Raw genomic sequence first — 27,687 nt, forward strand, 5'->3', positions numbered from 1 at the left:
GCCCCGCTCTCCCGGCTCCGGGCCCGGCCGCCCGCCTCCCCGCCAAGCACGCTCCGTCCTCTGGCAGCCGCGCCGGCCCGGGAAAACGACCCCGGCCCCGGGGCACCCGGCGCTGCCCCGGCCGCGGGGGAGGGAGCGCGGGCAGGCACCGCCCCACGTCCCGCTCCGCCCCGCCGCCTACTCCCTGGAGAGGCGCCCCGGGACGGGCAGAGCGCGGCGGCCGCAGGCGGGAGCGGAGGCGCGGACACAGCAGCAGCGCTGGCGAGTGAGTGCCCCGGGCGAGCGCCGCCGGGCCGGGCCGGGCCGGGCCGAGCGGGGCGGGGCGGTCCGGTCCGTCCTTCCCGCCACGTGGTGCGCGACCCCACCGGGCAGTGGGGACGGGGAGCGGGCCAGGTTCGGGGCAGGCTGCGGGCCCCGCCGGGGCCGGCGCGGGGTGCCGGCGGCGGGAAGGGCGCTGCCAGCTGCCCCGCACGGCCGGAGAGCACGCCTGAGGCCGTGGGGCTGCGGGGGCGGGCCCGGCAGAGCCACGTGTGGCAGCGGCGCGGCTCGGCTCGGCTCGGCCCCGCCGGCCGGGTGGGAGCTGCGGGCGGCTCGGCCCCTGCCCCCGGCATCGGGGATCCCTCGCTGGGACCCGGCTGTCCGTGGTGCGAGGGCACAGCAGGGCCTCGGTGCCAGGGCTGGCCCGCTGGTGGCACGGCCGAGCCCAGGAAGAGCTGTCCCTGACGCCCTCGCGTTCTCCTGGGGACCGGGCACATCCTCCGAACCGGAGTGTTTATTATGATCCAGATACTCGTGTTTTTTAGGAACATACTTGGTAATGGGCTAGTGGACGTGTATTTGAAGAGCTAGTATCTACATTAAAGGGAAATAAGAAAGGAAATAGTTCAGGTATCACACATTAAGAGAATCTGTGACAATTGATGACTGTCTATACCTGTCAAGTGGAAGGTGTCCCTACCCACGGGAGTAGGATTGGCACTAGGTGATCTCTAAGGTCCCTTCCAACCCAAACCATTCTGTGTTTCTGTATCCTTACAAGATGACACTTCGGACTTCATAGCATTTATCTTTTCCCCCTCAGTGCTTGGACCAGAATGTTGGGGATCTGTTACCCTTTTTTATTTTTAATTAAGGATTTAATTTTGCTATGTTTTCATCTCCTGCCTTTTCTGTATCCTTTTCCATTATAGAGTTATGCAAACATTTTGCTTTTGAGTTGACATGCATTTAGTTGTATCTGAGTTAACTCCAGACAATTAACTTCCCAATTTTTTGCTTCAGGAATTTTTTAATTTGCTGCTTCTGTAATTTTTGCCCCGCTTTGAAAATATCAAGGTAGTGAATTACATAGAGGTTAGCGTACAGAGGCACAATTGTAAATATTTCCATGACCAAGTTACTTGATGTTGATCTGTATGAGGAGTGGACTTGTTTTATATACACTCTAGTTTAAGCAGGCAGTCAAGCTGGAAAAGCAATTTCTCAACAATTAAAATTGTTCATGGTGTGACAAACGCCATTAAGAGAGGCTTTAAACTTTGCATCTCTGAGCAAAAAGTGGGCATATTTCTATCGTTCTTCACATCCCCCCCCAAGAAAAGCCTTAAAAACCTACACTGTGTCTTAAAAATATATTTATCCTTTGCCAGCACTTACCTCTTGCCCTCGCTCCATCATAGCTGTCAAAGTCATAACAGTAACATGTCTTATTATCAAAGTGTAGTACATCATTCTCCTGCCATGGATAAATAAAAACCAGATGTCTCTGTTACTGTCTGTCTCAAAACCTGAATTGTCAAGGGTGTTACATGTTAAAGAAAAAAATGGCCTAAATATACATTGCTAATATTTTTAAATCTGCACCCTGCTACTGACAACTATTAACTTCTTGAGATGTGCATCATACTCCATTTTCCTTGCGTTTTTGCAGCATGTCTGCTCCTCACTTTCCAAATTGCTGTGGTGTTCTGCATCAGCTTTGCAAGCACGTTTCTTTGAGCTTGTTCATGAGTTTGTTTTGAGACCACTGGAATACTGAACAGAGCTTTGCCTGATGACCGAAGAGTGTGTGTCATGTTATTGATAAGTTTCATGTCACCTGCTGCTTATGGTTTTTCTTTTGGTGGCTTTATACGTGTGATCAGTTTTCCATTGCTTATTTTCTCATATTCAGGATAGAAATATTGCTTTTAATGCTTCATTTACTGCAGTATCTGCTTTTTATCCTTTAAAAAGGATCACCGTGTCAGTTCATGCTTTCCTTGGCTGATTTTTGACATGGAATGCTAGGTGCCTCCAGAGAGTGGAGGGCACAAACCAGGCCTGGTTTGAACCAGACATCCTGCTGTCTCTGCCACCCACTGTTCTGCTGAGCACAACCTCTTCCCTTGAAAAAGTGTCATCTAGCATTGGCCTTAGCCCTGCTCTGAGGAGGAGGCTGGGCTAGGTGACCTTCAAAGGTCCCTTCCAACCAGCATTCCTCCGAGTATGTCTGTACATTCTCATAACTCCCAATAGTGACCCAACTGCCTATTTCAAAAGAAGTTTTCTCTTGAAAATTACTTGTATCTGGCTGCTGATGAAACCATGGATTTTGCCTGTTCTGCTTCTCTTGTTCGTCTGGTTGTGTTAGTTCTTCTTGGGGAACTTCTGGGAACTGAGGTTATGTGACTGCCTGATCTGTGTTGTGAATTTCCAAGTGTAGTTACAGGCACAAAGGTGTAGCCATGGGGGTGTCATGAAGTGCAATAAGAATAATAAATTCCAGGGGCATGTTGTGGCGTTTTTCTTCTGCTATTAGCTCTGGTACACTTTCGTTCTCTGGTGGATTAATCAAATTATTTTTCTATGTAATCCTGAACTCCATCAATAGCTACTCTTGGTAGAAGAAAAATACACCATGTTTCACTGTAGTTTTTGTAATTTCTTTTTTGGAGCAGTACACTTTTCTATTCCTTCCTATTCAAGTCTTCCTGTATGTTTCTCAGGCTCTAAAAGTATACATTCTTTGAACCTGAACTTGGTCAAATAATTTTTAAACTCTCTTAAGTAGAATTGAATGTTAAACTTGCATGACATTTCAAGTGAACTGCTTAAGCAGAGATCACATGTCGTAAGATGTATTTTCTATATGAACTGCTGCTACCTTTCATCTTCTTATCTTTCAAAATATTTTTTTCAGCATTCTGACAGAGAGGGTAAGTATTACATAGATAATTCAGTAAGAGACAAGGAAAATGGATGGACCCAGTCATGTCATTGCGTTAGCAAACATAATACCCTTTTCATTCTGTTTCTTTAAAGAGGGTGTTTAATATCTTTTTCCTTCAAAAATAGAACTGTTCAAGCAGTGGTAAATTACTGTTCTTAAACCAAAATATGTAGCTATCTAGAGTTCTCTGGGTTTTTTTACTCCAAAGATTTAATTACATTTTATGGACCATGTCAAATACAGTTCTCTTTTCCCCACTTCCAATTAATGCTAAAGAAGGACAGACTATACCAGGGTAATATCACGTCCTATTGATTTACTATTACAGTGTTGTTCAAGAATGGCCTTTACATGAAGATTTTTGGCCACTGTGATTTCTTTAAGTGTGCCAGCTATTTGCTCTTAGCATCTTGAGAAAACACATCAATATCACTGTCTCTCTGGATTTCTCTGTCTTACAAGACACCTTTTTTCCTTTGGAATTACCCACATAACCACCTCTCTCTGCAGTGTTTTGACTGTAATTGCTCATGACCTTTACTAACAGCCAGAGTTAGTTGACATTCTGACAGAAGTTCTTGGCCACACAGAATTGCTTTTTCTCATCCTTTCCCTAAAGCATTGCTTTTTTCCAGTGCTGTGTGTTGTTACGAACTGTGAGGGAGATCATCCCACCCGTGCCAGGCTTCAGCTGTGTGAGAGTATCTGTATAAGAACAATGCTGCAGTTTGAAATATTTGTGCTATCAGGTAATACCAGAGTAATTGCAAGTTTGTTTATCTTCTTTCCCTCCCCTTATTTTGTCGAGCCTAATACAACCCCACAACTTTTATTTCAGTAAAATTCAGGTTGGAAGGGACCTTGTCGTGTTTTATCCAACATGCCTTGAAAACCTGTAGGGATAGAGGCTACACAGCTTCTCTGGGCAGCTTGCTTCAGGTTTTGTCTGCATCATGAGAACCCTTTTCCTTGAATCAAATTGGGGCCTCTCTTATTCTGGTCAACTCTGGCATGTACCACTGTGAAGAGACTGGCTGTGTTTCCTGGATAACTACTTCACAGGTATGGAAAGACTGCTATTAGGTCACCTCAAAGTCATCTCTTGTCAAGTTGAACAGGCTGTTTCCTGAGCTGCTTTTCACAGAGCAAGTGTTCTTGCCCCATGAGCATCTGAATGCAACCCATTTTGTCCATATTTTCTCTTGTTTTGGGCCTGAAACTGCATACAGTATTATAGGTGTGGTCTAGTGAGTGTCAAGTAAAGGGAGATCCTCACTTCCCTTAATCTGCTGGTCGTGCTCCCATTAATGCAGTGCAGGGTGCTTGCTGCCTTGACCACTTTCTTTGCTCAGCAAGGTGTCTTCATGAGTTAAGGTAAGGATGAGTAAGGTACATCACTGGGACGTCAGAGGAAACATGAATCCCAGACATCACGAGTCCCAGTATCATCGTGACTATTGTACTGCGCTTCTGGCTGAGTCTTGGCTCCAACAACAGTCAGGATTGTAGCATTCCTGTTAGTGAGGAGGGAGATGCAGATGTTCATTTCTCATCACACGTCTAGATGTCTTGCTGTTTACTTACATATTCTACAAGTCTCAGGAACACTTGTTGGGGTTATGTTACTTTCTGGTAAAAGTACCATGCACAATTTAATTATCATTTTAGAATGATAGTATAAAAGATTTTCTCTAAATTTAGAGAAATTTATCTAAATTTCTCTAAATTCTTTTTTTGCTGCTGATCTGGACTCAGTCTTCTATAATTTCTCTCTTTTATCTCTCCATATCTGGTCCTGTTTAGCCTGGAGAAGAGATGTCTGAGAGGGGACCTCATCAATGTATATAAGTATCTGAAGGGAGGGTGTGAAGAGGATGGATCCAGGCTCTTCTCAGTGCCAAACAATAGGACAAGAGGCAACAGGCAGAAACTGATGCACAGGAAACTCCACATGAATATAAGGAAGAACTTTGTTACTGTGTGGGTGACTGTGCACTGCAAGAGATTGCCCAGGGAGGTTGTAGAGTTTCCCTCACTGGAAATGCTCGAGAACCATCCTGCAAAATGTGCTCTAGGATAACCCTGCTTGAGCAGGGAGGTTGGACCTGGTGACCCACTGTGGTTCCCTTCCAATCTGACCCATTCTGTGATTCTGTGATATGCTGGGTATCAACCTGTACCTCTGCTGCTGCCTTCTGCATCTCGGGGACTTAAAGTTGTCTGCACATCTAGTGAAATATATCAATTAATACATTTTGCCTTCTGGTAGGCAGACCAGTTTGTGTACAGGACTTCATATAACCATGGGTTTATTGTTTCTACTGACACACAGTACTGATAAGAATTGTGAGTTTGTACCTCACCACTGCCCTCTTTAGTCTCCTTCCACAGATGGCAAACTTGCATTTGAAATGTGTTTCATTTGTAGTTTCTGGCAAGAGATTCAGCTCACATCTCTTTACACCAACTGGTGAAGCCTGAGTCACCAGCCCAGATTCTGAACTTTAGGAAATTTAAAAGTGAGGTGAATTTACTTAATAAAGAGTTATTAATAGCATTTTTTATTAATTCTTTTACATTGAACCCAAGTGTTTGTTGTTTAATTGCATATTGAACAGGCGAGGGTATGGACACTGAATTTTACAACTAAAATCGATAGGTAGTTTTAATTATGTCTATAGATTCTATGCAATTTCTGTAAATAACGGTTTTGTTCTTGCTTGGGTCTCAGAATGTGTGAATTTCTCTCGAAATCTAAGGTAACAGGTTAGATCACTCCCCATCAGGAGAAGCACAGTCCGCGTGTACAGTAATACTGAAAGCTTGAAGGGAAATAGAAATAAACCAATTTTCTTTGAAACATTGCAGAGAAAAATGATTTTGGAAGTGAGACTGTAAGTAGTGAGTGAGAAATAAAGGTCTTGTTCTGGTTTCATGTTGCAAGAATGGTGTTTGCAGTTGTTTTGAATGACAGGTAGACCTAATGAGGAACAGGGAATTCATGTTAGTTGTGAGATGAGAGTAAGGCCAGAATAGGAATTCATTATATAATAGTTTAATTAGAAGAAGCTAGGGGTTGTTTTAAAGTGGAAGGAAATGGTAGGTAGGTAGGCCAAAGTACATAGAGGGCCGCACTTGAAGTTTTAATCCTCTTGTCTTTAATTTTTTTTTTTCTTTAAATGCTTTTGTTAGCTTTACCTTATTGAAACTAATTTAACTATTTGCATGACCTATCATTCACTGGGAGTGCTGGAATAAAACATTTCTGATTCTGGTAACATATAGTGTGTGCTTCAAGATCAAAGGACAATGCTTAAGGCTGTTTAATGGTTGATTTTGCATCTATAGTTGCAATTCCTAAACTAGAAGCTACGAAATAATTGGTATCACAAGAAAGCAAACTTGCAGACTCGAGTGGTTTGCAAGTCCAGAAGTGTGAGGGGAAGATGCTGCCCAGTAAATGTAACTGGTTCTGTGTCAGCATCTTCACAGGTGTCCAGAGAAGGGATACTGGCCTGTCCTTAGGGCTCTCCCTAATTTTAGCTTACAAAACACCATGGAATTGCTTTTGCCCATGCAGTCCATCTCTGTGCTGCTACGCATAAGCTTTCTGTTTGTCCTCCTGCATGACTCCTGTCTCCCTTCTGTTAGGGTGTTCTTCTGGCTTCTCTTTTTTATGTATTTTCCTGTGCTCATGGGGTTAGGAGACTGTATGCTGGCAGAATGTGAAATGAGTGCTGGAACGTACACTCTTGTAGGGATTTATCCAACCCAGCTCACCTGGACTGAGAAAACATTGTTCTACAGTGAGGCAGCAGGTTTTTGTTAGTGTTTCAGTTCGGGGAAAATGGGAATAGTTCATGGGTTTTGTGAAAAGCTCATGGAAAAAGGAAAGAAATATTAGGAGGCTAGAGAAGGGGCTTAATAACATAAGCATCCATAGTAAAAAATTTAAGAGAAAATTACTAGATTCAGATTTTTTATCATTGAGATCCGATTTAAGCTCACAGCAGGACTTGTTCAGACATAAACTGTTACCAGAATATGTGGGTTGAAGGCAATTGAAGAAAAGAGTTTTAAGCAATAGCAGTTGGGTGCAGATGATGAGATGAAAGATGAAAAAAAAATGTACTTGCCATGACTGTCAGCTGAGTGAGATGTGATGGTCTTAGATTTATAGATAGGAATAGAAGGAGTGTGATAGGCATTAGGATTTCTTATTCCCATGACTGCATGCCTGCTCCCAGGTACTCAAGGGAGATTGTGATTTGAAGAACAACTTAGGCCCAAATTTAATTTTGATAAAGGAAGAACTCTGAAGTCAATGAGACAAGCCTACAGAGGCTAGGAAAGTGAACGGAAAAAATTACTAGAGATTACTGGGTAGAAAATGCAAACTTGGATTTAATGTCATCTTTTAGATATGTTTGAACGTATATCAATTGCTACTGATCTTCTTTGAGGGTGTTTTTTAGTGAAGCCATCAAAAATAAGATTTTTTTTTGTACAATAATTAAGGATCTGAGCTCAGTGTTGTATCATGTTTTCACTGAAAGGAGATGGAGTACAGCACATGTATGGAGTGTGGCAACATGAGCTTCGAAGCAGTGGTTCAAAAGTACATCAGTTGCACAACACCAGGTATTGCTTTGTTTTGTGTTGGCTGTGAGGTGTGGAGGTACTGTTGGTAAGTATTACATTGCCATGTGGGCCTAGAACAACTAAATTAAATTTAGATGGGATTGCACAGAGCTAAGCCTGCACTCTATTAGGAAAACGTATAAATAACAGAGACACTATACGAATGAGAGAAATGTTGCAACACAGTTTATGGACTGGAGCCCCAGGCTTGATTTTGCCTTAGCTGAAAATTACGTAGGGAAATAAATCCCAGCAGGTTGCTTACCATGCACACACACATTTCACACATCAAACTACTAACCTGCTCCAAGGCTGCAGTCCTTGCTGTGATGTAGTTCAAATAACCCTGCCATGAAAACCTTCAGAATATGAAATCAGCCACTGGCCAAATCTTACTGAAGCTTTCTGAAGCTCATTTCAGACATGAAAAGTAACACAAAGTTACATGCTTAGGAACTTTGTCTGGTTGGAAAGAGTGCCCAAAGGGAAGGTGATATGAAGGGCTCAGAGAGAATAATCTCTGCTTTCTGTGGACTCTATAGACAGAAACCTGTTCTCTTAACTGTTACCTCTAATAGGAGTCAAATTCAAGAGAGTGAGCATAAAAGAAAATTAACATTCAAGAGATTTAAATTATATTGTAAGTTAATGATTTATTTCCTTTGGTTAAACTGTCCTAAGGCAGTGGGCCTTATTTTGTGGTTGTGGTTCCAGGAATAATAAATGTCTCAGTAATGTGCATGTGTACGTGGTTATGTGAGGCTTCACAAAACCTGCTTAACAGAAACAAAATATCTGAGGTGACCAGAGACAGAAGAGAGTTTGTTAGTGGGTTTTTTCATCTTTAAAGTATGGCCCGCCTTAATGAGATGTACTGACTGGCTGTTTATTCCTCTCCCTTCTCTTCTTGTTTATATTTACCTTTATTTATCTTGTCAAAATATCAAGAAATTTAGGTCAAAATATATCTGGATCCATCTGCTCATCTAGTCTGTTCTTTTACTGCTGGTAGTTATATCTTTTAATTAAGTATGCTTACTGACAGTTTACTACATTAATGAATGGCATCAAGTATCTTTAATTTCATACATGACGAATTTAGGAGGTTTTTTCCTTATTTCTATATAACAAAACAATGATGTAATCCATTTTACTTGTCAAATTGTAGTCTACATGTCTTATCTGTAACTTCTGTTTTAGTGTTGGTTTAGTTGGAATCTCAGTCAGGCTCTATAATTTAGCTGTCTTTAGCAGAGGTTCATTATTATCCCAGTCTTGTTGTGAATGCAGAAAATGTTTATTCATTGACATGGTGGTCCATTTCAGTTTTGAATTTTGTTAATTGTAGTTATTCTTTGGTGCTCTAAATCTTATGACTGACTTAGATAATTATGAAGTCCAGGACTGACCTTTCAATTTTAGGTTCATCAGGAACTTTGATTGTTTTTTAGTTTGTTTTTTTTTGTGGGGGGGAGTGTAATTAAGGAAGAGTGTTAGGAAATATTTTCAGTGTCAGATGTTTTAAGATTGACGATTTCTATCCCTTAACAGGAATAAACTCCCCAGCACTCTTGTACTTTTGTGATCTGTAAATATTCTGCAGTATTAACTGCGTGCACAGATTTACTGTTTACTAAGACATCTCTGCTTGGATCCCTGCTCTGATTATTTCTGTGCAAAGCTGCTGCAGTTGTAACTTTTGTAGCATGTTTTATGAGCCACCACGATACAATCACTTAGCGGTCTAAGAAGTGTACTGGCTTACATTGTTGTTTTCGATAAAAACTGTGACATTGCTCTAGATTACACTCATATGCGTGTGTAGCAATTTAGCAGAGAATCTCCAGTGAGATCACATATGCAGTGTGTGAACAAATGTGTAAGATTGTTTCCTGTATGTCTAGAAAAATAGCAGTGTATCTTATCTACAGTTGCCGCATCGGCAGCTTGGAGGAAAACTGTAGGAGGATATAGATTTTTAAAGGTTCCGTATCAAAGTGATGTACCTCACCAGCATGCTATCAATAGAACAAATAAAATCTATATGCCTACAAACAAAATATTATTTATATTTTTAAAATCTTTCTTAAATAGCAGTTCAGAACTACTTGGGATTAAAAGGTCTCATATCTGTGACCTGAAAATGGTGTTTGAGATCAAAAATAGGTAAAACAAGGAGAAGGGTTATTCTGCAGACTCAGATTTGTATAGCCTTTGTGCACAATACGTAAAACAGGATGGCTTTCTTGGAAACCTGAAGGGCAGAAGTGTATGTGGCTTTCTATGTGTGGAGCAGAAGCTTCAGAGAGGGAATGTTAGCTGAGCTGTGCAGCTATTTTTGAGGCCGTGGTGGCACAGTCAAGGTTTGTTCTTCCACTTTGCCTTCTTTCAGTGCTTTTATCGGCCAGAGATGTACAGCTGGCCTGGCACTGTTCTGCCTTTGAGCCAGACATACCTTGTGTGTGCCAGATCCAACCAAAGCCAGCTTCAGGACTAACAACAGTCTTTGGCTCTGCCATCTCCTAGAAAGTAGAAAAATTAGATTCGCGCCCTCTGTTCCCAGGGCTCTAACCCACACCCCTCAGGTCTTGTTTGGCCTTTTGAATCACAGTGCAGAAAGCAATGCAAGATTCATTGGGGCAGAGAAGGCTTAGTGTAGTGTCCCAGGATTGTATCTCTGAGTGAATTTCGAAGGCATATTGTGGAGTGGAAATGGGTGGAAATTCAACATTTTGTTCTCTTTTCAGGGTTAGTGTTATTTGGGAAAGTAAATCTAAAAAAGCCAAATAGTTGTATGATGTACCTACCATCTGTAAAGGGGCAGGGAGTGGGATCTAGAAATCTCTAATTGAGATGGAAGGAATATAATGACTGGACCACAGAACCAGTCTCTCACAGTCTCCGTGAGTCTAGCATTCCTTTCCGTGAACAGCATATGGATCATACTGCCTTTTTGTATTTTAAAGGAGAGTTAAGAGATTGTCTCATCCAGTTCCCTGGCAAAAGGCAAGTTTGGCAGCAGTAGTGTTACTTCTGGTAAAGGTTTGGCTGACTTGCTGTTGAGGATAGTCAGCAGTGAAGGATTCCCAGCCTTCCTGGATGGTCTAGGCTGTTCCTAGGCACCCTGCTTACCAGTAAGTGACTACCCTTTACCACTTACCAGTAAGTGATTGAACATCTTTTGAGTATCCATCTTTGGAATCTAAGCTTATTGGATCTTCTGTCAAAGCAGATGCAGAAAGGAGCTTATAGCCTCTCTTTCTCTTACAGTATGCTTTCACATTCTCAAAGGCATGACTGTTTTCTCTAAAATAAGTGATCACAGTCCAGTTCTTTATATTTGTTATTTTCTTTTATAGGTTTTGGTTTATTGGCTTGTTATTGTTCTCTCAGTCCAGTTGATTGTGGTTCTCTAAACACAGTGCTCAAAGCTGGACATTCTACTCAGTTTGTGACCAGATCAGAGCAGAGGATTATGGTCACATCTTACTAGTGATGCATTCATATATACACACTTGGATACTTTTTCCCAACAGTACCACGTTGCTGACTCACGTTGAGTTCATGATCATTATAACTGTCAAATCTCTTTCTGCAGATCTGCTGTTATGCTGATCTTTCCCCAGGTTTTGTTTATGCTGTTGATTATTCCCAGCTAATCTTAGAACTTTGCACTGGCAGCAGTTGTGCTTTGCAGCTGTCTCATTAGTCTTGTGCGCAGTCCTGGGTGTTGTGAATTATACCTGCATCTTTCACATCGTTGGGTATTTTCGTTACCAGTATTTCCCTGCTACTGGAATGAGTATAACAAATTTTTTGCATATATCCAGTTTGAGATGAACTTCTGATAAATATTAAATAGCCTTTTTAAACAGGTTTGGTGGGGTTTTTTTACCTAAATACCAACAGTTCTTGTTAAATCCTGTTTTCAGCTTGCTTGTGGGAATATCACGAGCATCAGTGTCAAAAGTTCTACCAAGATCATTATAAATAACTAGTAGGAACAAGACAGACGATGGTTTTTCAGCATCCACACATCTTACCAGCTATAGAGATAGTAAACTGCCACTACGTACATTCTGAATATTAGGGTTTATTTCCAAAAGATCTGCGTCCCATCTTTCTTCCATGGGAATTAACAGTGGAAATAGCAGATATCTCCATCCAAGTGGTGTCCCCTAGGTCTGCATGGGTGTTCTTTTGCTCATCAGCCTCGCCCAGGCAGTTTGGGCTGCTTAGCGTCTCTCAGTGAGCAGGAGGTGAGCAGGAGACACCAGGCCACTCTGCTGAGCAGCTCCAGACAAACCTTTTTGACCTGCGTGTAGTTGTGTTTCTGCTTCTGTTCATGTAAGCACAGTCTTAATTCAGTGACCACTGAATACTTCTATCTTTTGGGAGAAAATGGGAAAAAAATGGTCCCTTAAGACCTTTTTTATTATTTATCATTATTACTTTTAGAAAAGGGATAAAAGGCTAGGTAGTCCTAAAATAATTGACACCTTGTTTTACAGAAAACTACTGGTGTGGGGTGTTGCTTTTTTTTTTTTTTTTTGGTTTGGGGAAGAGTAGGGTGAGTTGTTTGGAAATGCTGAAGAAGCCAAGGAGAACAAATGGTGTTATTATAATAAATAAAACATGCATGCAAAACCTGTCTAACTTGGTCAGCCCACCAGACTTAGGCAGTCTCTTTTAAACATTATTTGTGGATGTTAACATCTGTTTAAATCAAGCGTGTGGGAGAAAAGCTGTTTTTTCTTAATGATTCAGCATGCCTCTTCTCAAGCTTAAGCTTTTTTTCCTGCTTTTCGTGACTGTTTTTTTCTTTATATGGGTTTATGTTACTTGACAGCAGTATTCAAGGTTGTCTCGCTTGCCTGTCTTCCTTTTAGGTAATTTGAAAGTGTATCATTGAAAAGCTGGCCTCGACAAATCAGTCGAGAGGTAGTAAGTGCCTTGCTGGCACACAGGGATCTCCTCGAAACATTGTCTATGGATCTGAGATATGCATTCACCTGAAAATAATCCCTGTATCAGCGTTAGCCTTTCTGTTCCGGCTTTGAAATCCACAATGGTTGCATAGAACCTGAAAACTCATACCCGTGGAAGTTCCTGTACCTTACTGGAAAAGTGTTGAAAGACAAAATGACTTTTGGCAAGTCTGCTGCAGGAAACCCATGCATAATTAGTGGAAGTGTCAGTCCGAATATGTTTCTACAAAATTAATTATTAATTGCCTATTAATTACCTATTAATTACTTAGATTGCATCTTCCTCTGTATTGTGATACAGAATTTTCTGCCAAAATAGAGACTTCCAAAACTTTAGATTTTAAAATATGGCTTTTGTTTTTTATCATACAGTATTTTGTATCTTCCTTGTATAACAAGCTTATGACTTTTCAGAAGTTCAGGAGTCTTTCACTAATTTATTTAGAAAGCTATATTAAAAACAAACAAACAAAAGAAAACAAGCAAACAAACAACAAAACCACAGCACAACTTAAATCTTATACCAGTTGATGAGACTACCTGTTATAACTCCATTTGGGTTTTGGAATAAGCATGAAAAGCTGAGAAAGTTTTCATTCTCTTATACCCATTATCTAAAGATTAGAGCAAATGCATGTACTTTCTCATAAAAAAAAAGTACAGGGTCACCAATTCTGACTCTTTGCATTTTCCATTAATTTGTCAGTTCTTTATCAGCTGCATCTTGCTGATAGAGTGGAAAGAAGGAGAGACTGAGATTAATTAAATCTTCTTTGATATTTAAGTTTTTATTTAGATCTTGGGGACCCAAGGAATAATCAATCAAAATCACTCCCTTCTGTCTATTCTCAGTGGAACCGTAATAATAACCAATTAATACAGCCCTAGCCTGGACAGAAAGGTGGTGATTAACCCCTACAAAAATTGATTGCAATTAGCAAATTTCTGGTGTAGCAGAAATCACCAGTTAAAGCCCTTTTGCAAAACAGGTTTAGGATTTAGCTTGCTCACAATATTGAAATACAGCAAAATTTTTACTTTGTTCAGGCCTTTTTTGACATGGACTAAGGAGTGAAGGCTTTTAGATACCTTGAACCTCATTTTTAAAATGACCTGCCATGGTCAAACTGATAATCTATCAGTTAGCTAAAATAATAATCTGTGTGCATTGCTTCCCATAATTTACTGTGGTTCCACTTCCTTTGAAGTATTACTGCCCTAAAATCAAAGCACACAGACACACACCATTGCAGTGTTTTAGAAATATACTGCGTTATTCTGGTGACACCAGGTGTTGAAAGTAAAAAATGTAATGCATTATGTATTCAGAAGCATGCCTTTATTAATTGATAGTTATCGTGGGGTGGATGGTGAGCTAGTGAAGGTTTGTAATTTGACAATAATTTGAGTTATCTATTTTGAAAGAAATATCATTTGCTGAAAGTCAGAAGTTACTTGATCTTTACCTATCTTTTTAAGCCATATCAAAAAGGCAAAATTAAAATGTTACATGGTTTCTCTTCAATGTTTTAAGTAATATACTGTTTCTTAATTTAGATCTGGTTCTCTAATTATATTATTTAATTTTTTTCAGTTAATTAGCATCACTCAGTAAGTGTTTGCTTAAAGAATGCAGAAGTGAAATTAACTGGGATTTCCAGATGTCCCTAGATACTATCAAATCTGGGAGAAACAATGTTCAGAATAATAATGTTATTCCTGTGTTTGGGGATTGGGAATTACTCGAGTCTGCTGTACAGCACAGTATTTGGCTGGGGGGAGTGGCACTGGGAGGGCAGTGATTGATTCGTTCAAGTTGAACAAGCTGAAATGTAACTTTCTATGACCAAGTTGGACTAAGCAGTTGTTTAATAAGGTTTTGTGAATTTTCAACGTTGTGTGAATAACGTTTACCTTTAATATTTTCAGGTAGCATCATTTTAAGTCCAAAAATACAGTATTTGGTTAATGTGTAAAATTATCCCTTCTTATTTCAACTTTTCACTGTCAAATGCATTTGATGTGTGTGTACCAGTGCTCACCCTCTTGAAACCCCTTGAGACTCCCAGGCCGTATTTGCTATGAGCCAGACACTTCAGTGGAAGCAGTCTGTTATTAAAAGTATGGTGCTGACTTCTCCATGGTGTTTACTGGAGGCTGTTGTCTTTAGTTGTGGCATAAAAATAAACTTGAAGTGGTGCTTGTAAATTTACTTTAGTAGGAGGAATGTTGCTGACAAGAAGAGCTGCCGGTTTTGTATTATATATCAGTTTGTGCTGAGAGGTGTATTTTGAAAATGTCTGTGGATCCCAATGCAAGAAGAAACTTTTCACTTAAAAAAGTAGAGAAGTCTTAGGACTTGCTGTTACTGTCGCACTTATCCCGTTCACTGACACTGAAATTGGAAGAAGTAATGCGTAAGTGAATTGGAGGATACTCTACCTACTACTGCATATTTAGAACTTACTTGAAAGGGTGGGATCCCAATAAAATGAAGCCTGTTGCAGCAGGTATGGATTGTTTCCTCATTTCCACAGCAAACCCTGGAACAGCATGAACATAAGTGATCCCTTGTCACTTGTGCCTCATGTCCCACGGTACAGACAGTGATGTGCCAGTTACCCTTTCCGTGCTGAGATCTGTGCATTGGCTTTGGTCTGCTTTGTTGACAACTCACGTAGCTGTGGTGTTTTCTCCTAATTTTGCCCCATGCTTGGGGAGTGCAAGGTTGCTGTTGTGGGGAGATACTAAAGCTAGTCAGAGGACATGCTAATTTATACATCAGGTTTAATCACCTTTGCTTGGGAGCTGTTACAGTCTTAGATTGGCTACATCTTAAGATGTAGCTTGAGGCATTCAGAACATTTTATACTGTTATATCACCTAATGCACACCTCTTTTCTCGACACAAAGTCTAGGTTGATGGATGCTCTTTGGGACACTTAAATGCTTTAAGATACGTGAGTTTCCTCTGATGTGCACCCAAAATAACTTGAAAGACTTATGTCTCTAGAATACTATTTTTATTTTTAAAAAAAAGTTCCTTTTCAGCTACTCTATGTGCTGTCACGATGCAGAAATGTATTGCAGATGGAAACCCCCCGGTGTGTAGAAGTAAAATCCTTCAATAAAGCTACTGGAGTGTGTCCAGAGCAGGGCGACCAAAGTGATGAAAGGCCTTGAGGGCAAGACTTACAAGAAGTGACTGAGACCACTTGGCTTGTTCAGCTTGGAGAAAGAGAAGGCTGAGGGGAGACCTCATAGCAGTCTGCAGCTTCCTCAAGAGAGGCCATGGAGGCAGAGGTGCCGGTCTCTCTGGTGACCAGCAATAGGACACGAGGAAATGGAATGAAGCTGCATCAGTGCAAGTTTAAATTGGACATTAGGAAAAGGTTTTTCACTGAGGGGGTGGTCAGTCACTGGAACAGGGTTCCTAGGGAAATGGTCTTGGCACCAGGCCTACCAGAGTTCAAGGAGCATCCGGACAATGCTCTATGTGATATGGGTTCATTTTAAGTAGTCCTGGGAGGAGTAAGGAGTTGGACTCCAAGAATTTAGAGATCCCTTCCAGCTTGAGAAATTCTGATTCCTTTATTGCCTTCAAGTGGTGAGTCCCCAGAAGTTCTTGTCTGTGGTCCCCAAGCAAATGTTTTTGCACTTTATATCATTAAAAGTCATCTTATTTTAATTACACAGTTCATAGGCCATCTAATATGTCTGCAGCATGAACCAATGCTCCTCTGGATGCATCACACACAGATGTGGTAGGCACACAGCAACTTGCTGTAGCAAGACCACTAATAAATAAAACAACATTGATTCCTGAGGAATATGACTGGTACCTTCTGTCTGTGCTTTTTAAATCTTATTTTAATATAGTTCCTTAAAATCCTCCCTTAACTAACTTCTTGTTTGTAGACAATTCTTCTCTGACTTGGTCTGGAGATCTTTTCACTGCATATTAAATAGTGGACTCCAAATCCATTGTGTTATCCCTGTCCAAGCAGGTGGTTTAATGACACTGGCCTGGCTTTTTTTGCATTCAGATTGCAAATTATTCCCCTTCTCATTTACTTCCAGTACTTAATTCTGTTCTTCTTCTTCCTTTATTAAGTTAGTAACAGAAATTCTTTCTCAAAGGTCACTGAAAAGAGGCTGCAGAGCATGTATAAAACTGTTTTCATTTATGTAATTTTTTTTTTTTTAATAAGTGGCTCATATAAATGTCTGTATAATTCAGATGATTATTATCTAATGTCTTCCTGTTACAGCCTAACCCCTGGTTTAAGATGTCTTTCATTAAAGCTTCCTTCCAGGCATCCTGGACACTGCTAAGGAGAGCTTGAATTAGAGTAAATTCTACATGCCATCGTAAAACCAAAATAGCTTTATTTGCAATTGCAAGCATGTATCTCTGTACAGATAGGGAACTATTTCCATCAGTAATTCTTTTGGGAGTCTTGTGCTTCCGGGAGAAGATTGAAGGGCTTGTGTTCACTGGTCTTCCTCATTCTTCAGTAAATACAGACCTGTGGTAAATTTTACATTAGACTACAGAACCTGTTTCTGCATCAGAGACCAAAGCACTTTTTACCTGAAAGTAAACATTTAATTCCACATACAAATTGGAGATTTCTTGTCTTCTTGTCTTTGCCTCTAGCAGGCAGGAGAATATTTGAGATTTTGGTCAGGACGTTTTCTGGATTTGAAAGCAATTACTCCAGTGCCTTGCTGAGTGCAATTTCAGGCTTTTTTGGATATGTCCCCAGAATATGTATTTGTTTCTTTTGTGTAGAAGATAGGAGGCTAGTAAATGTATTTACTTTGGGATAAGGATGCTTTCTCTGTTGATAAAGGAGGGGAGGTGTGTTTCGGATTTCATTTCAGGATTTTCAAGTCTTTCTTGAAGAGCAAAAATCAAGACCAGGACAGTTGAAATAACTCATTAGTTCTCTTTTCGTTACAATATGTGACTTTTTATTTTTTCTGTAGTAAACTTGGTACTAATTTCCAAACAGAAGTGATATGCCTCGGTGGGACTGAAGTAATTATATACATCTGTTCATGGTCCTTTGTAGTTTTGAAATGGTATTCTGCTTTGGTTTATATTTTCTTACCTTTTATTATATTAGAAAATGGTGGAAGGGATTTGTTGCTGAGTTGTGGATTGGGTTTTTATTTTTTACTTGCATTAAGCTGCAAGCTGAAATTCACTTAAAAAAAAAAAACCTTTTCATTAAGTAAAACATAGCTTATCAATGTAAGACTTAGATATACATTTAATTAGTAAGGCAGATAAAACAACTGTAGTGAATTAGAAGAGAACCACAAAATCATTTAGTTTGCAAAAGACCTTTAAGATCATGAAGTCCAACCATTAACCCAGCACTGCCAAGTCTAAAACCACATCCCTAAGCACCACGTCTACACATCTTTTAAATGCCTCCAGGGATGGTGACTCCACCAGTTCCCACCAGTTCAGCTGATTCATTTTGTTACCAGTGTGTCATATGTTAAATATTATGCTTTTCCACAGATTTGATTCATGGACTGAAAGGATGGTATAAGCCTTCCTTCTTAAAAAAAAAAAAAAAAAAAAAAAAAAAAAATCCACTTTTCCTTTTGTGCACCGTTAGTAACTTTGGTTATGGTCTTCTAAATGTCAGGGAGGGCCTCTCCTTCTTCCATTGCTACCTAGTGGCATGCATACGTATAAAGAAGCACTAATGTTAGTATATCTTTTGGGGGTATAGATATACTTTATTGTCTGCTAGCCCTGGAGCCTGTAGTTTCCTAGGGAATCATGGGTTGAAAAAAACAGTCTTTGGAGTTTCATGAGGTTTCATTTCTGCTGTGTTGGTCAAAGGTTTGTGTTTCAGTAGCTAGTCCACGCTGGTGTAGGTAGTGGTTTCTGGAGGAAAAATGCTGCTGTGTATCGTGTGGCTTTTCCCAGTTTTATACCTGGATTTTTCTGTTTGGCTCATTTCGTGGAGCATTTTTGTTCCCTGAACATCTGCACTTTTCATTTGGTTTTTAGTGAGGTTTGAGAAGCATCGTGTTGCACTGACCTCTCCACATGGTGCCCCAAGGCTCTGGCACCTGCCTGGAGGAGGCTGCTTTTGCTCAGCAATGGGGTTTTATCTGAAATCTCCCTTTAAGGCTCAGTTGCATTCCCAAGGGACAGTGCTGTGCCATGACCTGGGCACCTCTCCCCTCCTCAAAGAGCATCATTGTGCAGCTGTTCCCTCATTTCCCTCGTGGAAAGGTACCTTGCGATCCCACACAAGACCTCATCTTTTCTCTCTTCCCGTTCTCTCTCTCACCACCCTTTCAGTGTAGAAAAATGCATTCCCATGCTTAGGTACTCAAAGTGTTTGCCGTGTTTCACAGGCCGGGATGCTCTCCTCGGTCCAAAACAGTGAACTGACTGCTCTGGGTATTGGCATGTAAATTAATGTGCTGACCTCGCAGGGAAACCATCCAAGCTGCAGGCTCTGTCCCGAGTTTCAGGATGTCCGTGGTTTGAAACTCTGGGCTATGTTCTGCATCTCAATGATGGAAACCACTTCAAATTCACGGTGGCATAGCAGGGCTGCCCTATCAAAAGTTGTTTTTCTACTCTTTCCTGTAACAGCAACTGGCATTTACAGTTAATGCTCCATTCTTATGGGATGTTTGTTGTTTTTTTTTTCTTTTGTGTAGATACAGCAGCTCAAGCACCTATGCTAAAGGTGCAAAGATGAGATATTTCTATGTATATCATTTAAATTAATTGTCGTGTACTTGAAACTGCATCATAAGGATCCACCTCTTTGAGTGGGATTTTGAGAAACCACCTAATCTACTACCTTTCCCTAAGGCAAGGTGAACTGTAGCATCCATGATAGTTTAAACAAATTTTCAGGAGTTCCAGTTTTCAAGGCTTCAACACTTTTTACTGATTTTCACTTCACACCCCGGTTGCCACTCAAGAATAAGATGTTTGAGGTATCTCTGTGTTCTTCTGAAACTGCTCAACAGCACTCAAAAAGGCACTGGGCAAAAGGAGTGTGAACAAGGCAAGAGCCGTGACTTATATCTGTGTATAAATCCAGGGTTTATCCATTCTCAGATATTTCAATTCTGGTTTCCCTATGTCAAAAGAAGGTAGAAGAACCAGTAAGGAGCACTTTTTATTTGGTTAAATACATGTGGTCTTCTCAGCCTGGAAGAGAGCAAGCACTGAAGAAGTATCTGGTGGCACTGAGGAGGTACACAGAGACCCTGAGTTGGAGGAAGGTGAAGCAAACAGGCATCAGGGAAAGACCTCAAAGTGCTTTGCGCCTCATGCACCCATGTGGAGTCACAGTGTGGGTTTGCCCACCATGCTGCTGCCACTGCTGACACAAAAACAGTCACGAGAGCTCAGAGAAGGAAAAGGCCTTTACACACCACAAGACTTGTCACTTCTGGCTTGGGGAGGGCCTGGAACCAAGTCTGGAAATACATCGGTGTTGCCTTGCCCTGTTCTTGCACTCTGATGCTGAAGTATCTGTTGTGGACCACCTTCTGATGGGGGCTCTGGGTGCTCAAGCCTTTTTGGAGTCGCTTGTTAAGATACTGTTCTCATGCCCTGTCTGTTCTTAGAGTTAGAAAGCTGTTCCTATCTGTATTAATTATTCCATGCAAAAATTTTGGCTGTGTGTTTGTGTACATGGAGAATCAATTGCTTCTTCTCTAAAATCCTTCCCCATGTTAGGAGGTGATTATGACCTGTCTCATGAGCTCCTATTTAAGCTCCTGCTGGTTCAGTCTTTGACTCGAGAAAACAATCCTGGACTCGGTGCTTTGCCCTGAGCTCTTTCTGACTACTTTTGTAGTCCACAGGTTTCTGAATTGCAGTTGCAAGACTTTGCTGAGGCTCATACAACATTACTTAATATAAGGACAAACCAGTCCTAGTATTAGTAATACTAATATAATACTCTCTTGAGGTGACAGCTATTTTTTCCTCCCCTCAACTGAATTTGTCCACATCCATTGACTTTCCGTTTTTCCATCCTCCTTTTCTTGTTCTCCTTGATGTGCTTGCAATCCCCTCATATTTCTGCACTTCCTAGAAATTTAGTCTGTTAATCGGTCTCACGTTGTGTCCAGCATGTTTCTGCGTTGCTACTCCAGCATCTTTATGCATGTGGTGGTTTTATGGTTTTATTGTCAGTTTGAGGCCTTCTCACAGTCACTTTGGGAATTAAACTCTTCCTGTTAGTAGTAAAAATTAATCTAATGAAGTTTTTCTATTTCAGTATTTGTATTTCAGTGCAGTTGAAAGTGACTTGAAGTGTTTTCAAACAGACAAAAGGGATGTGCTCTGTGGTGACAGATGGGTGCAAGGCACGTGAGCAGTGCTGTGATCGATGCTTGCCCAAAGGGCGGGCATCCTCACTCTGCCTCCTAGCAGATACTCCCAAGATACTCCAGTTGAAGTGCAGGCATATGTGTTGGTTTGGGGATGTGAACCAAGGAAGAAATTAAAAGAATCTGCAGAGTAGGTTAAGTGGCGTTTCAGGTAGTGCCCGGTAGCATCCAGCGTGGCACTGGTTACTCTGATACTCCTGTTTGTTTTCACAAACCAGCACCTCAGAGTTTCTGAGGGGATGACCGCTGCGAGGAGACTGTAACCTCTTGATTTCAAAGGAACCATCGTTTCACTGGTGCCTCTGTGGTTAATGTAAGAAAGGTGTCTTGCCATAAACTTTTTCCGAGGTATTCAGCAATGTTGGGAAGGGGTCGGCCTGGGCAGGAAGCCCTTGTCTGTGCTATAAAGAAAATAGCAAGCAACAAAATGAAAGCATCAAAGGACTAACAGGATGCAGTCCCAGGAGTCCTCTCTGGCATGTTAGTCCTTCTTGAAAGTTAGCATTGAGTGAAGAGTGACCTTAAAACTCGCTTCATTCAAACAGACTGGGCTCAAGTTTAAAGTTCAAGGCATTTTGTTTTTTCACCTGTTTCCTACAGTTTTTAAGAAACTTCTGAAGAATTAATGTGTAACTATATCTGGTCACAGAGCCAATGTGGAGAATTTTTCTCAAGGGAAAATAATGTTACTGTACGGAGTGAGCGAAATGGATACTTTCTGAGTGGAGTTTTATTTTGTTGAAACTTTTTCTTCCTAACCCACTGCTATCATGATTGCAAACAGCCCTGAAACATAACACACGTACTGTTTCTTACTTTATTTTTGAAAGAACCTGGTAGGATCCTGTAGCTGTCTGAATTGTGGTGAAAAGGTGATTTTTGCCGAAGCTGATCCTGCTATTTAGGAAGCAAGGTCCTGCTTTGGGCACAACCTGTGAGCAAAGAGCCTGGTTGCAGCGGGTACATGTTGACTGAGCCAGTGACTGGCCCCACTGCCGCCCACCCCTCTCTCACCACGCTGGAACTGTTGGGCCTGAGAGGGAAGACTAAAGCCCTGACCCAAAACTCCCTCAGTAGGAGAGGATAGGTGTGGATACAGAGCTGCAGCCCTACCAGTGCTAATGCCAAGTGGCAGCGCGGGCTCCTGGCTGACACCAGTTATGAGCCTCTTCTGTTTTTACCCAGCAACAATCACCTGCATGATCCTGAAGTAGTTACTTTATTTTCTGATCCGTCTTACCTTATGAAGCAACTGGTAACTGATCCTGTAAGTAATTTGGCAGGTTGTCTTTCATAGCGAAAAGAAGTAGTTTGCCGAGATGACATACAAATTTTACTCGTGTTTTCCCGTGCCATTAAATTTTAATGATTCTTTCATGAATATTTCATGAAAGTACCTTCTGAATGGGTTTGTTTAGTCCTGGCAGCTAATACTTAGCATAGAGTCTTGGGGGTTTTTGTTTGGGTTTTGGTGGGTTTTCTTTTCCTCTCAGGTGGTTTGCTGTGGGTAAGAAGTGTCAAACTGGATTAAGTGAGAAAAGGCAACTTCTTGTTGGTGATTCAGCAAGGGGATGCTGTCTGTAACTCTTTTCAGCTGCTTAGTGGAAGCCTGTGAAATGACCCTCAGATACAATTCTGTTCTGTGCTCTCTGGCCACAAGGTGGCTAAAAATGTTTTGAAAGCCCACGATAAGCAAGTGCTTTGAATGATGCTAATACATCTGCAGCCTTTCTGCAGCACAACACACGGCACACAGGGGATGAGATTTATTGTGCATAAAATTGTATATGTCTTATTTATGTGGAGCAGCGCTTAGAAAATGTTATTACCAATAACTGCTCAGCTGGAGGGCTGGGCTTGGCTTTGTTTGTTGACAGGTTTTTTTTTTATAGAAAGAGAAGTCATTGTTCCCAACCCATCCAGGGTGAGCAACAGGGCCACTGTGGGCCACAGCGGTGCCACGGGGAGCTCAGTGGCCACCTGCCCGTGAAGCCACAGCTCCGTGAGTACATCAGCCTCACGGCCCTACACAAACTGTGGCTGGAAGTTCAGCTTCCCTCTCCCATCTCCATCTGTACTGCCTGCTGAATCCATCCACTCAAATGCTAAATCGGAAACACTTGTCCAAACCTGGGTTAGCAAGTTCTTTTGTTGCTGTAGAATTTTGTGGACCCTGCATGAGGATGACGGGTTGTGTTCCTTCAAAGGGGTAATGTTTCCGAACAGCCAACTGCTGCGCCATCAAAAACAGGTACTTAGTTTTTACTGGTTTCAAGAATGGTACCACTCTTCCCTGAAAACTTTCTGGAAGCTTATCTCCAGATGTACAGTAGGGACAGGGCTTTTGTTTAATGGAAATGAAGCATATCTTTTTCTTACAGATGCACCACTCACTGTAGAGCTTTTTATGTGCGTTTTCGGTTTCCCTTTTTATTTTTTAACTTATTAACTCTGACAAGTAACCTCTTGGTTGTGAACAATTTAATTCACGATTCATTTTTCTGATTCAAAGTGAACACGAGTGCCCTAATCCCCTAATGGGAATTAATTGCATGTTTCAGTGCTTAACTCTGATCCTTTCTCAATCCCCACTGGGACAAGTTTCTTCCTGAAGGATCTGTGTTTGTTATTCAAAACACAGTCTAAAAGGTAACGATTTTTCTTATAAAGAGACTCGGGCCGACTGAATATTAATGCTCTTCTTATTGTGAGGGAATGAGCTGCATCCAAAAAAACCTCGTTTATGTCATGAAGGATAAATTACTCTGAAGTATATCTGATAAAATACTGGGGCGGGGGAAATCAGCATATTCTCTTTCCTGAGTGGAAGCAGTTTGCTGGTAAATAAAGGCACAGTTTTTGCTTGGAAAACTGTATTTTGATACAGAGGAAAACTGTTTACTTCACCAAAGGGGAAACTGCTTCGCTACTGAGGATTTTAAATGACACTGCTCTTGGCCAGCAATGCACCCTTTTGGATAACTGACCTAACAGTTTACTAAAATAAGAATAAATAGCAGAGAACAGATTGCATTTCTACTTCCAGTCTGTTTTTAAAGATTTTTCAAACTTGAAATACATTGTTTAATGCCCTCTTCCCAAGAGGAGCTGCACGTGCTCCTCGGGTGTTGGATGTCTGGCCCAGCCAGACAACCGTGGATGAGGCAGGGTCTGCCCGGTCAGTGACCAAGGGTAAAATGTGGGAAAACACCACAGTGCAAGAACTGCTTCTGCCTTCTGGTTCAGAAACAATGGGAGATAAACAGGGCACAGTGTGAAAAGTAAAGCAGGAACGATGGAAGTACCTTTCTCCCCCGCCCCTACCATTCAGTAAAGTCAGTCTTTTATCCCATTTAAACCAATTTAAACAAACGGTGGTAGTGCAGGGTCTGTTTTCAAGAGAGGTGTAGCATGTGTGCAGACCAGGTACTTCAGGGTGTCTGTCTGGGGACAAGAGGAGCATGGCCTTATCTGGTCTTCCTGCCAGCAGCTATAGCTTCCAGTTTCACTAGGGCTGAAATATCACATTTCTCCTCCCACCCACCCCCAAGGTAAATAAAGGGAAGTAACTCGCACAGCTCCCTCAGACAAGGAGGGGTGAAGGGGTTTGGGAAGACATCACCAGTTCTGCAAATCACCTCATATTTACAGCCATCATCATTCCCCTGAAGGAGCAGGACAAACTTCAATGGCCCCTTTCAGACAGCCCCTGCTCGCTTGGGATGTGTTTGTCACAGGCCACCCCACTTCCCTCCCTGGTGCCCACCAATTGCTGTTCTGCACTGGTTGGTCACTCAGCATGCGAGACCTCAGAGCTGGGGTTATTGCAAATCCACCAGCATGTCCATGAGATAACAGCAGGTTATGGTTGTTTTTGGGGTGTCTCTGAGCATGGCACCACACACTTGCAGTGGCACAGCTCACACAGTGGTGGGAAAGAGAAAAATTAAAAGGGGTTGAGAGCTTTTCCTGAGGCGCAGGAATGTGTTGGCTGATGTTAGGGATTCCTTAGAGAAACCATGGGATGTAGTTTGGTTACAGCAAAGAACTGCAAAAGGCTGACTTTGTCCTGGTGTGTTTTTCACTGATGCATTTACTGTCTTAAAATTTTCAATATACTTGAATTTGGTACGATACCTAAATGTGGTGTAGGACTGCAAGACCTACACCTTTGTGCGTGCCCAAAGAGGCTTGCATGTCCGAGGTGCCGTGGTGTGGGTGTGGCTCTCCAGGGCAGCCACATGGTAGGTAACGTGCCTTTGTCTTTCAGCTGCTTTTGCAGGTACGATGGCCCGTGTCTTTGTCTACGGCACGCTTAAGAAGGGCCAGCCCAACTACAAGCACATGATCAACACAGCCAAGGGGCTAGCCAAATTCCAAGGAAGGGGCCGCACGGTGGAGAAGTACCCGCTGGTGATTGCAGGAAAATACAATATTCCTTACATGCTGAACATCCCGGGGACGGGCCACCACGTTGCCGGGGAGATCTACTCGGTTGACGAGCAGATGCTGCAGTTCCTGGATGAGTTCGAAGGCTGCCCAGACATGTACCAGCGTACCCTGATGAGAATCGAGGTGGTGGAGTGGGAAGGGAAGGGCGGTGCCGAGGGCGTCCTGGAGTGCTTCGTGTACAGCACAGCAACTTACCCGCCCGAGTGGGTGGGGCTCCCCTACTATGACAGTTACGACTCCTCGGGGAAGCACGGCCTGTCCTACGTCCTACGCGAAAGCCGGGAATAGAAATGGGAGGTAACACAGCCCGGCCGAAGACATAGTACTAAGCAGGTGTTGATCAGTAACCTTTCCAGGAAAGCTGTAATACCTTTGTATTAAAATAATGCAGGATCTCTTGTAACCTTCCCAACCCAGGAGCCTTGGTGCTAGAGCTGAAGTCCTGTTGGCCCAGAGTTGGAGACTCCCTCCCCAGGTAGTCAGTGTCCTCCTCGCCCCCGCCAACCTGCTGTAAAGAACTGGGTTTGCATGAGGGCTAAAAACTCTGCATGTGCACACCAGGTCTGGGGTCTAATTATTTCCTCAGTTTCCCCCTTTGCCTTGGTGCATAATGGAGGTCAGTGAAAGGCAGAGAAACAGACTTAATTTTATGTTTTTTTTTTTTCCTGAATTGACAGATTTTCATGTGTAGTTCTCCAAGGTGGAATAATGATAATACTATTGCACTAATAGCTGAAACTGATTTAAAAGTCATGTCTGCAAAGTAAAGCAAAACTCGTGCTGAATGTTGACTTAGTATTTAGTATGTAATGGTATTTAGTAGGTTACTGGAGATACTCTGTGCTTCTAGACAAATAGGAACTTGCTGAAGAAATAGAGAAAATGTAAAGATTATTCTTACTCTGCATTGCATTGTGGGTTTTTTTTGAACTGGAAAGGTGTATTTTTAAATAATGTTTAGTTTTACAAGGTACCATGAAAAAATACTAAGATATTATATGGAATTATATTTAAAATTGTATTTTTAATTTAACATTCTAAGCACTTTAGGTTCCACTTCAGTTCACTGAGTGACTGTAGGATTTGGGGGGGCATGGGGGGAATGAGTGATGTTGGGGACCAGGAAAAGCAAACCTACACTGGAGCTGTGAGCACTTACTGTCAAGGTGACTTTTTGCCAAGCACTTTAATGCAGAACTTGCAACCGTATGCAAACTGAGCTTCCTATTGGGGGAAAGATTTTTATACACGTTATAAAAATATCCAAAGTACCTGTATTGTGATTATTGCAACATTTAAATTGGGAAAAAAAAATATGTAAAGAAGACTATTGTCCCCCTGACCCAACCAACTGTGCTGGTTTCTGTACAATCTGGGAAAATCGTGGGTTTCTGTCCTGTGCCTTATATTTTCCTTCAGCTGCAGGGTTTGGTACAAATAGATTGTACAGTATACAAAGCTGCCAAAGGGATGGGAGCAGGGAATGTATGCCATGCAGTGAGCCAAAGTACAATTAAATGCACTAAGGATACCATTAGGAACAACACTGTACTTTTGCTTCACTGCCAGCAGTCCTGTGATGGCCGGAGGAGATCCACGGTAGAGAATCAGACCAGGGATCCAGGGTAAGGAATCAGCCTAAACTTCAGCAGTAGTAGGCACTGCTGCATCTCATCTAGAAAAACAGACAGAAAGCTTTTATGTTGCTGGAGTAAGCAAATTAAGAAATTTGAAAGTAGAATACTTGTGTCTCTTTACGCTACTTGTTTGTTTAGGGCAACCTGCAGAAGCTGAACTGTGTTCCTTTAGGAAGGGCCAGGATGGCAGTAAGGAGATTTGTAGGGAGATCTGTAGGGTGTTTGCCTCAGTTTCTCCAACTGCAACAGCATTAATTTTCCTGGAAGGCAGGTACTACCCAAACACTCTCCTTCCTCATACTGATGTGTTTTATAAACTAATTCACTAAGCAGATCCCCGTCCCTTGGCTGTCGGATGTAG

The 27,687-nt window shown here is 41.8% G+C and overlaps 1 protein-coding gene across 2 annotated transcripts; it reads left to right on the forward strand.

Moving 5' to 3' along the window:
- Nucleotides 1-172: 172 nt before the first annotated feature.
- Nucleotides 173-26,688, forward strand: GGACT (gamma-glutamylamine cyclotransferase). Of its 2 annotated transcripts, none has more exons than XM_027900075.1 (2): nt 173-265; nt 25,508-26,688. In XM_027900075.1, the coding sequence occupies exon 2, from the start codon at nt 25,525-25,527 to the stop codon at nt 25,975-25,977; it is 453 nt and encodes a 150-aa protein (XP_027755876.1). In that variant the 5' UTR covers nt 173-265; nt 25,508-25,524; the 3' UTR covers nt 25,978-26,688. The 2 variants fall into 2 exon arrangements, with proteins under 2 accessions (XP_027755876.1, XP_027755877.1); XM_027900076.1 differs by lacking the exon at nt 173-265 and adding an exon at nt 12,004-12,199.
- The last annotated feature ends 999 nt before the right edge of the window (nt 26,689-27,687 follow it).

This window comes from Empidonax traillii, unplaced genomic scaffold (assembly GCF_003031625.1).
Source record: "Empidonax traillii isolate 1590-97213 ecotype Southwest subspecies unplaced genomic scaffold, ASM303162v1 scaffold703:size332946, whole genome shotgun sequence".
Taxonomy (NCBI): Eukaryota; Metazoa; Chordata; class Aves; order Passeriformes; family Tyrannidae; genus Empidonax; species Empidonax traillii.